General features: G+C 36.0%; 1 protein-coding gene across 2 annotated transcripts; it reads left to right on the top strand.

Annotated features, from left to right (window-relative positions):
- The first annotated feature begins 204 nt into the window (after positions 1-204).
- On the top strand, positions 205-9,467 carry LOC145558303 (histidine kinase 2-like). 2 transcript variants are annotated; one of them, XM_081619502.1, is made up of 15 exons: positions 205-385; positions 509-630; positions 1,021-1,475; positions 1,929-2,429; positions 2,689-2,964; positions 3,646-3,815; positions 3,896-4,108; positions 4,229-4,415; positions 4,581-4,632; positions 4,720-4,949; positions 5,048-5,146; positions 5,704-6,341; positions 6,759-7,256; positions 7,477-7,850; positions 8,987-9,467. In XM_081619502.1, the coding sequence occupies exons 3-14, from the start codon at positions 1,176-1,178 to the stop codon at positions 7,724-7,726; spliced, it is 3,414 nt and encodes a 1,137-aa protein (XP_081475628.1). In that variant the 5' UTR covers positions 205-385; positions 509-630; positions 1,021-1,175; the 3' UTR covers positions 7,727-7,850; positions 8,987-9,467. The 2 variants fall into 2 exon arrangements, with proteins under 2 accessions (XP_081475628.1, XP_081475629.1); XM_081619503.1 differs by lacking the exons at positions 205-385; positions 509-630 and having other exon boundaries at positions 668-1,475.
- The last annotated feature ends 1,280 nt before the right edge of the window (positions 9,468-10,747 follow it).

A 10,747-nucleotide genomic window follows, 5' to 3' on the forward strand; every position in this document is an offset into this window, starting at 1 on the left:
AAAAATGGACAGAATATATTTTTTCAAAAAGCATGGTAAAATCATGCATCACTGCATCAGTGTTCCTAATGTTTTTTTTTACTTTTAATCACTTGAGCTTATATTCCCAAAAAAAAAAAAACACAGACAAAATTGGACTACATTTATCATTTAAAAAAAAAAAAAAATATTTAACGCTCAAAACAAAATACCCGCTCTTGTATAATTATGGTTATTTTGATTAAAAAAATATTTGTTGTTGTTGTTCTAACTGACACATTTTCTCTCTCCTCTCAATTTCTCTGTTTATCAGTAAAACCACCTGCACCTGCTTCACAAAAACAAACACTGGAAGAAGAAGAGGTTGCAGCACCAGTCTCTTTCATCACTCTTATAAAGCAAAAGGGTACCAAATTATATTAATATTTTGTTATATAATTTCCTCATTTTTTTCCTTTTTTCTTTTCAACAGTTAAAATTTTAATTGTGGGTAATTTGATTCTGAAATCTTTGAGTTGATTTGGTATAGGTATAGCTTTTCCCCACTTTGAATGATTGAGATAATAATGTGCCCCAATCTTCTCAGCAAATGCTCTCCACCAAGTTGAAGAACAGAACAGAACAGAGGAGAGAGAAAAATCATTCAAATAGGTAAAAATTAAAAAAAAGCATGAAAACCCCCTTAACTTTTCCTTTTCTTTTCTTTAATTTTGTTAATTATATGATTGATTCCAGTTGCCAGTTGGGTTTTTTGTGATGAATTTGAAGTGGGTCTTATCCAAATTGAAGTGGGTTTGTTTTATAATTGAAATATTCTATGCTCAAGTAATTATTACTGACAGAAAGAGGAGAGAGAAAGTGAGAGTTAGAGTGAGAATGTACTGTGGAAGAAGAAAGTAAAGTTAATTTTGATGGGTTTGTTAGATTTTGTATGAAGGCAAATGAATTGGAATTTTTTATTTTTTTTCATTTTTTTTTAAAATTTTTATTTTGTGGAATAATTTTTGGTATGATCTTCTTGTGTTTGGTTGAATGCTTCAGGAAGCTGTACTGCTGTACATTAAACAAGAACAGATCTCGGGTTTTGATTCGCCATTGAAATTTCATCTACTTGGTGAATAATCTGGTTGTTGTGCTGAAATTTGCAAGTTGGTTTATGCTCAATAATTGGAGTAATACTAAAATTCATTGAATAAATGTCATTGAATAACAACCATTCTGGTTCAAATGGAAAATATGCTTCCAACTTCAAGATGAAAAAGGCTGTTAAGGATCAAATGAATGGATCTTGGGGTAGTGTTGGAAAGTGGAATGGGAAGATTGCAATGTTGCTTCATGTGATTGTTGTTGTTGGATTGAGTTGGTTCTTGTATGGTTTGATTGGCTGGTTTTCGAAATCTCAAAATAAGTCTTTGTTCCTTGGTGATTTCAAGAATCTTGTATTTAACGAACCTTTCGATTTCGGCCGCCACCAGCTTCATCTACTATCTAATCAGGTAAATTTTATTTGGCAGTTCTTGAATTAATTTGATGTTTTGTTTGTGTTGCTTGAAATTTGGCTGCTCTTGAACTAATAATAAATAATAATAATGTTTAGTTTGTTGGTAATTTTGTGGTAAATAATTGGCTTACAAAGCTCTTAAAGAAATTTGAGAGGTGGAGATTGCTTGGATGCCTTTTGTTCTGTAATCTTGATGGTTTGAATCTTTTTTCATTGATTTTGAGAATACATGCATTTTTTTAAGCATATTTGTCAATAGATGGTTTATAAAGTTTTTCAGGTTCGTCCTTAAGATAAGAAATGATGCCAATCTAATGTATGTTAAAAATATCTATTAATTGAATTTCATTGTAATCGTTGCCTTTGTATTAAGTAAATTGTATGTTCATAAGACGAGAAATTATACCAGTGTCGTTGCAGACTGGACTTATACTATTCTTTTTCACAGGGAACTTCTGTACAAGCTAATGGAAGCGCAGAAGATGCCTGTAGGTCTAATTGTTTTTGGTCAACAAAGACTTGCTGGTGGGTGCTTTTTGGGTTGATGGTGATGAGTTTGAGGATCTCTTGTTTTCGTTTTAGCATATGGAGTAAGCAGCAGTATTCCCTGGCACCGCGATTGAATTCCCAACCACAGCAGCTGCAGCAGCAGCAACTTATGCAGCATAAGCTTCCATTGCAAATTCATAGTACAGCCAAAACCACTACAAAGTGGCAAAAGAAGCTCTTGTTTCTGTTTGTTGTTGGTATGATGGTTGTATCCATCTGTATATTCTACCATTTTTACCAAGACACTGTTTTCAGAAGAAGAGAAACTTTAGCCAATATGTGCGATGAGCGAGCCAGAATGCTGCAAGATCAGTTTAATGTTGGCATGAATCATGTGCACGCCTTAGCAGTTCTGGTTTCTACATTTCACCATGGAAAAAATCCTTCAGCTATGGATCAGGTAATTTCGTAATTGTTTTAGCTAATGTAGAATCATGCATAATGAAAAGGGTGAGTATGTCAGCATGCCAACATGGACTAAAAAACATCTGGGAAATACACAAACAGATCTTTAGCTCTCTTTAAATGTATATCCACCTATAATTAGCAACATAGTTTGTCATATTGGCGAATAGCCCCTGCAGTAATGTTGCAATATCCTTTTTCCTTCTGGAGATGATTGCTAAGTAGTTAGCTTTTTTATGCTGTTGATTCTGCAGAAAACATTTGAAGAATATACTGACAGAACTGCTTTTGAGAGGCCACTCACCAGTGGTGTTGCATATGCATTGAAAGTTACTCACTCTGAGAGGGAGAAATTTGAAAAGCGTCAGGGATGGACTATAAAGAAAATGGAGCACGGGGATCAGACTCTTGTACAAGATTTTGATCCTGCAAAGATGGATCCTGCACCCATTCAAGATGAATATGCACCAGTTATATTCTGTCAAAGAACAGTAGCTCATATTGTCTCTATAGACATGATGTCTGGAAAGGTATGTTCTTCAATTAGTGAGGTTCTTTGTTTATAAGGTAACATGTTTGATGAATTTCTACCTCTATTAATGTCACTCCTGGGAGTCTAGTAATGTCTATTGTGAATTCTGTAAATGTAATTAAATGAGAGTCAAGTTAATAATTCCTGTTTTAAATTCTATTTGTGATGAGCAACTTTGCTGGAGTTATTTTTGAAGAATCTAACCTGAGTCTCCTTTTGATTATGTATGGATATATCTGTAATTAACGTTTTTCCAATTCACTTCATCGTATATACGTTGGAAGCGTTTGGAAGCTTATTGTATCCATTTTTCACTCTTGGCTCACGCTTTTCTTTCCTGAAACCTTTCATTTAACAGAATTGAATCTATCTGAGCTTATTGGATTTGATATGAAGCTATTCTTATTCTAGTTAATCTATTATCTGAGCTTATCTGAACCATCAGTCCATATTAAAGTATCAGACATGAATTATTGCAAGTTGTAAAGAATTGGGCCTAAAATTAGTCTGGCACTTTAAGTCCCCTGACTGAAATGATCAGGATTTGAAGTGTCTGTATCTCTCATCAGCAGATAAAACAGAATGGGGACTCTTTAACATCTATTATCTATATCTGATATAATTGTAGTTTCTACTTCAGTCACTATGAATAAATTAAGGTAAATGTTGATATATGCAGGAAGACCGTGACAATATTTTGCGAGCCAGGGCAACTGGAAAGGGTGTCTTGACTTCTCCATTTAAGCTACTTAAATCTAATCACCTGGGTGTAGTACTTACTTTTGCTGTCTATGACCATGAGCTTCCACCAGATGCCACTCCAGAGCAACGCATAACAGCAACTATGGGGTAATAAAATTTTCCTTTGAACCTTGTTGCCTCTTTTACTTTGAACTGTATATAATACCACAAGGGTTTCACCATTATAGGTATCTTGGTGCATCTTATGATCTGCGCTCACTAGTGGAGAAGATTCTTCAGCAACTTGCCAGCAAACAGACAATTGTTGTGAATGTCTATGATACGACGAATTTATCAGCAACAATTAACATGTATGGAACTGATGTTGTAGACACAGGTTTTTTGCACGTCAGCAGTCTTGATTTTGGGGATCCAACTCGAAAGCATGAGATGCATTGCAGGTAGTGTACACATGACAACTAAGTTTCATGTCATTAATCCATTTGAGAAATAAAGAATACTTTATTTTTAGTGTATATGTGCTAACAAGAGCAGGGTGAACTTTTCCTTTTTTTTTGTAGGTTCAAAAACAGGCCACCTCCGCCTTGGACGGCAATATTGTCAGCAGGTGGAGTCCTGACAATTTCGTTGCTTTTAAGTCATATTCTTCATGCAGCCATTAATAGAATTGTCAGAGTAGAGGAAGACTGCCAAAAAATGACGGTGCTAAAAGCTCGTGCTGAAGCTGCTGACGTTGCAAAATCTCAGGTGGGTTTTAATTCAAGCTTGATGTTAGCTTTAAAAGCTTAGCAACTGTTATTTTTTGTTATTTTGAGTTTTATTTAATATTTTTTTAAAATAATTTTTATTTTTTATTTTTGGTACATCCTTACATGGTTATTGGTTTCAATTCATTTCTCTGTCTTTGTGCAGTTCCTTGCTACTGTGTCCCATGAAATAAGAACTCCCATGAACGGTGTTTTAGGTGAGAAGGAATTTGACATAGATTATATTCTGTATTTAATTAGATTTTGCTATCTATGTTGGATCTGAATTTTGGCCTTTGTTTTAGGTATGCTGCAAATGCTCATGGATACTGATCTGGATGCTGATCAACTTGATTATGCCCAGACAGCTCATGCCAGTGGAAAGGATCTCATTTCCATTATCAATGAGGTTCTTGATCAGGCCAAGATAGAATCAGGCCGGCTTGAGCTTGAGGCAGTGCCCTTTGATTTGCGTAATATCCTAGACAATGTTGTTTCTCTATTCTCGGGAAAGTCTCGGGAAAAAGAAATTGAAGTATGATCAATTACTTAATCATGTAGAAGTTAATTTTTTATCCAAATTTGCGAGTGTAATTGAGTCCTAATTTTTATTTCCTTTTTCATCATTGCCAGTTGGCTATATATGTATCCAATAAGGTACCTGAGATTCTGGTTGGAGACCCTGGGAGATTCCGGCAGATAATAACCAATCTTGTTGGTAATTCAGTAAAGGTTAGTGCCTTATAAATAGTTCTTTGCCTCCTTTCTTCTTTTTTGTTCGTTCTTCATAAGAGTGTAGTCAGGTTTGGAGCTGTGGATGTCTTGTCAAATTCGAGGACTAAATTTGGCCTGGTTTGAGAAATATGTCAATTGTGTGATAACCATTAGGTTCTTGTTACTAACAATACTTTTTCATTGGAACTATATGCCTGTTAAATATTATACACTGAAGATCTCCACAATTTTGAATTTTGTAACTTATTTTTGTGTGGTGCATGTATATAAAAGCCTGATATTTTTGGGTGAATATTCTATTTCTTAATACACTTACTTTACAAACCTTTTGCATTGTCTAGAGGAATGAGATTAATATGCACTTTGATCATCCTTGTACCTTTGTGAACATGAGAAGTATGTAGAGCATCTGAGCATGTACAATTTTACTCCTTCAATGTGACCATTTGAACAAATAGGCAGAAAGAAGATGCTTAAAACTTTCAATTTGAGATACATAAATCAATGTGGTTCATTCAAAGATGGATCTGACAAACATTTTCTTCTGCCTGCAGTTTACAAATGCTAAGGGGCATATTTTTGTTTCTGTACATTTGGCTGATGAAGTGAGGGCACCATCTGATATGATGGAAAAGTTGACAGATGGATCTGAAAGAAATACTCTTAGCGGTTATCCTATTGTTGACAGATGGAAAAGTTGGACAAACTTTAAACAGTTGAGTGGTAAAGAAAGCACTGAGACATCTGAGCTTATCAAACTAATAGTGACAGTGGAGGACACAGGAGAAGGGATTCCTCTAGAAGCACAGAGCCGCATCTTTACTCCATTTATGCAGGCTGACAGCTCCACTTCAAGGCACTACGGAGGAACTGGAATAGGATTGAGTATAAGCAAATGCCTGGTAGACCTTATGGGAGGGGAAATTGGATTTGTGAGTGAGCGTGATATTGGAAGTACCTTTTCTTTTACAGCAGTTCTCAAGAGAGGAGAGCTTGACTCCCTAGACCCAAAATGGCACACCCATGAAACATCTATTTCGGAATTGAAGGGGTTGAGAGCTTTGGTAATTGATAAAAGAAGCATTCGAGCTGAGGTCACACGGTATCATCTTCAGAGACTGGGGATATCTGTTGATACAGTTTCCAGTCTTCAGTCTGCTTTCTCATTTGTTTCTGACTTTCCAAATACAAGGTAGAACTTCATTCTTTACCCCCTTTCAAAATGGTTGTTTGTGGTAACTATGTTGATAAGATTTGTATTTGCCTATGTGTGAATAAGGTTACTGATTGACTCGTAGTAGTTAGGATGCAGCTTTGATTTAAACCTTCTGCCCCTCCCCCTCTAGATAAAAAAGAAAAAGAATACTTTAATTTTCTTCTGGGATCCTGAATGTGATATTTGTATTATTGTTTCTAGGTTTCAACACAGAATTAAGCAAATCAATTACATTTTGGGTTTATTGACTATCTCCTTGTGTTTCAATGCTAAAGTTTGCATTTGAGATGAAGCTTGACTTTGCACGTAGACATTTACGAATTATTTGGTTTCAGAACTCCGAATCTCTACTTGGAATATTGATCTTTGCTGATGCATAATATTTTCATGCAGTGCTTTAGCGCCACTAGCCATGATCCTCATTGACAGAGAGGTATGGGAAAAGGAGCCTGTTATCGAGATCCGTCACCTACTTGAAAATGCAGTATCAAAAGGCTCTATTGATAGAATGCCCAAGATATTTTTGTTGGCCACTTCCATGACTCCATCTGAGCGCAGTGAACTTAAATCCTCTCATTTAGTTGACAGTATAATCACGAAGCCTCTGAGGTTGAGCGTTTTAACTGGCTGCTTCCATGAAGCCTTTGGCAATGGGAGAAAAAGGCAATCAAATAGAGTCAAACCTGCCAGTCTTGGAAGTTTACTCAAAGGAAAACTAATCTTGGTGGTTGATGATAATGCTGTTAACCGTAAAGTGGCAGAAGGGGCACTAAAAAAATATGGAGCGGTTGTGACCTGTGTTGACAGTGGGAAGGCTGCTGTGATGAAGCTTGAGCCACCCCATAACTTTGACGCTTGCTTTATGGATCTCCAAATGCCCGAGATGGATGGGTAATGCTTACTTTTTCCCTGCAATTCTTGGTCTTTGCAAATTGATTTACTTATTCTTAATATATCAAATATGAAACAAAGGAGCCTGGGTAGTGGGCATATATATATATCTGTGCTATTATTCCACAGTTACTGCACTTCCTGTTTGACTGGCTAAAGATGTGAGGTAACTGGTCTCATCTGAAAAGTATTTGTCTTCTTTCCTGTCCTGTCTCTCCAGGTTTGAAGCTACTCGACTAATTCGTCAGAAGGAAACTGAGTTCAATGAGAAACTTAAATCCGGGGAGGTTTCAGTGGAGTCATTTCCTAATATGACTCCTTGGCACACTCCAATATTGGCGATGACAGCAGATGTAATTCAAGCTACCAATGAAGAATGCATTAAGTGCGGCATGGATGGTTACGTGTCAAAGCCATTTGAAGAAGAGCAGCTGTATTCAGCCGTAGCTTGCTTCTTTGAGTCCAGATGACTATTTCTTATGTCCTTGAAGTGGTTAAGATGCAGTCTGGAGTCCAATCAAGAATGTCCTGGTTCATTTTCCCTGCAAACTAGTTGTGAAGCTGAGTGTACTCCTGCATTTTCCAAGGCAGAAGGTACTATCTTCCTGATGTTATTTCTACCAAGACTCCATAAGGTGGCTCTAGCTGCTTTATAGTTAACCTGTGGTCGCTAAGTTTATTGCACATCTTCTCCCATACCTCCTTTTTCTTATTCTTCTTCTTACTCTTTTTAGCCACATTAGGAATGGAGTAAATTAGTGGGCTGAGTTTCCTAGTTGTAGGGTAGAGAGAAATTATGGGTTGGTAAGGGTTAATAAAAGTGTAAGTATTAGCACAAGGGCATTATAGAGAAAAAAAAATAATTGAAAAGGAACAAAGTGAGAGTAGGAAGGAGAAAAAGGGACGCCCGAAATCGAAAATAGGGAAGGACATGAACAAATGATGGAGCATGTCACTTTCTAAATTTAGTAAGTTATAAATTGAACTTTCTAATATTACATTTTACACAGTATAGCTTAAGAACGAACTCATGGGTTGGTAAGGATTTATAAAAATAAGTATTAGCAGAAGGGCATTATAGGGAAAAAAAAAGAAAGGAATGAAGTGAAAGCAGGAAGGAGAAAAAGGGACACCTAGAATCAAAAATAGGAAAGGACATGAGCAAATGATGGAGCATGACACCTTCTAAATTTAGTAAGTTAAAAATTGAACTTTCTAATATTACCTTTTACGTAGTATACCTTAAGAACGAATTCCAAAAAAGATCATATTGATGATTTGGTGTGATGGAGAAGTCTAAATCTAAGTGAAAGATATGTTATTGCTAACTTTTTCATCAAAAGTGACTTCCAATCAAGTGTAGTACGTCGTATAATCTTGAGAGGAGTTGGGAAGAAGGGGTAATGTATGTGACTACTTTTTTTTTATCTTCTTATAATTATTTGCATTGATTAATTGTGTATAAAAGTTTCCTCAAATTCTCAGTTGGTTTTTATTCTGCTTATCAAACCACAAATTTTATCCTTCGTTATTTGTCATTGTTTATACTACCTCCGTTACAGGTTATGTACAACGATTTGACATAAAGCAGAGAGGGAAAATGTCTAATTGTTGCACATAACCTGTAACGGAGGTAGTAAATATAATCAAAGAGGAGAAAAGACTTGTGTACAAACTTAAAGCGTCTTCATTATTTCCTTGCCCTCATTTGTGCTTTTACTTCTGTTCAGTTGCTTTTGCTGACAAGGATACAGGCTCACGGCATTTATGGGGAAGTAAATCTACTGGTTCAACCTTGTAAACACATAGCGGCATGCTGATCAGAATAGGGAACTTGTGAGATGCTTCTGTATATATTTTCTGATTGCTAGTAGGTGCTGAATTCAGCATGTCTCGTATAGTACGTACATTCAAACAATCCTGGATACGTGTCTTGTAATCTTTAGTGTTGTACTATCGGAATTGCATGTATAGCTATTGAGTGGTAGGACAACTTTGGGGGATAGAGTAGACATAGTGGTTGAGTAGAAATCTTTAGGTCTATAACGTAGGAACATCTTCATCGTGTTATAATTTGTTCAGGCTGTCTTGGATAGTCCAAGTTTGATGCTAACTCTCACTGGATTACATTTTCGAGACTGCTTTTGAAGCATTTGTTGTAACAAAAATAGAGTTGTTCGTCGAATGTAAGTACTCATCTTGTGTTTTCCATTTGTGTCGTGCCTTGGTGTGATGAACTGCTTGTATAGCTGCTTGATTAGACCTGCTATTCCGAATACGATGGCATGTGGCAGGCAGGAATATCAAAGGTGTGATATGATCATGTGACTAGTATTGCGGAGTACTTATTCTCCCTTCACTCTAGCTCATATAATCATGTGCTGATGATGTGCATATCGTACCAAGTGGTTATATAGCTTCATATATCATTTAGTTTTCAATTATGAACTCATGACCCATTTCCTGGCAATTTCGTAGTTAGAGAAATGATATGGTAATTTATAATTACAAATTCTTGAATTGAAACTGTTATTTGGATGATATACTACATTCCCGGGGGGGGGGGGGGGGGGGGGAGGGTGTTTTGAATTGTAGTATATTCCTAATGCCTAATTTTCACGGAATATAAAACTGATTGCTGTTAGGAACTTAAACAATCCAAAGCGGATTTTACGAGGAAGCCATCTAGGGCCTAACTGGAAGTAAAACCTCGACCCTCTAAGTGATTTCAAACCAAACCACTATAATAGGCCAAACACTCCTAGTTACAACCTATTACAATTAGACATTTTCACAATTCAGTTTCTACCCGTAAATCTGCTACTCGATAGTATAAAGGATAAAGATGATTATATCATCATTATCATTATTAGTTATTGTTTAGAATATGTAAATCCCTTGATTTACTCCTTAATTTTGATAGTCAAAGTATATCCCTTATAATTAGCTAACGTACCTAGTCACATATTGTATCTAGTCATAGTTTGGTATGTTCAATGTTCTAATCTTGTACTATATATACTCGTGTATATTCATCAATATAATCAAGCTTTCCAACATTTTTTTTCATAACTCTATTATGGTATCATGAACTTTTTGATCCATCTTTTCTTGCTTCCACTACTACCATGGTTACCCTATCAAAACCCTTTGTTGACGCCAACAAATGATGGTGACCATATCAAACTTTTTTCTCGGAAAGCTTTAAACCAAAATCACACTTTTCGCTCAACTCTTTTGACACTCCGTATTTCATATACCAAGAGATGCCATTGATATATATTTTTTTTTCTCCAAACCCCTTACACGGAGAAACAAACCTTTTTCGATATCCCGTAGTTTACCTACCATGTGTTACCATATACGAAATTCTCACCAAAATCATTATGGAGAAACATAACATTCTGTTCTAAATCACCATCACCACCATTATAATTTTTTCTATCTCGCCTTCAATGATGGTGAAGGAACCTCTATATTTTTTGCCCCTC

This window comes from Chenopodium album, chromosome 9 (genome assembly GCF_948465745.1).
Source record: "Chenopodium album chromosome 9, dcCheAlbu1.1, whole genome shotgun sequence".
In the NCBI taxonomy this organism is placed as follows: Eukaryota; Viridiplantae; Streptophyta; class Magnoliopsida; order Caryophyllales; family Amaranthaceae; genus Chenopodium; species Chenopodium album.

Excerpts from the sequence above, each read along its gene's own strand:
- LOC145558303 (XM_081619502.1), top strand. The coding sequence starts at position 1,176 with ATGTCATTGAATAACAACCATTCTGGTTCAAATGGAAAATATGCTTCC. Across the intron at positions 4,633-4,719 it reads TCCCATGAACGGTGTTTTAG|GTATGCTGCAAATGCTCATG; the intron begins GTGAGAAGGAAT and ends CCTTTGTTTTAG. Across the intron at positions 6,342-6,758 it reads TCTGACTTTCCAAATACAAG|TGCTTTAGCGCCACTAGCCA; the intron begins GTAGAACTTCAT and ends ATTTTCATGCAG.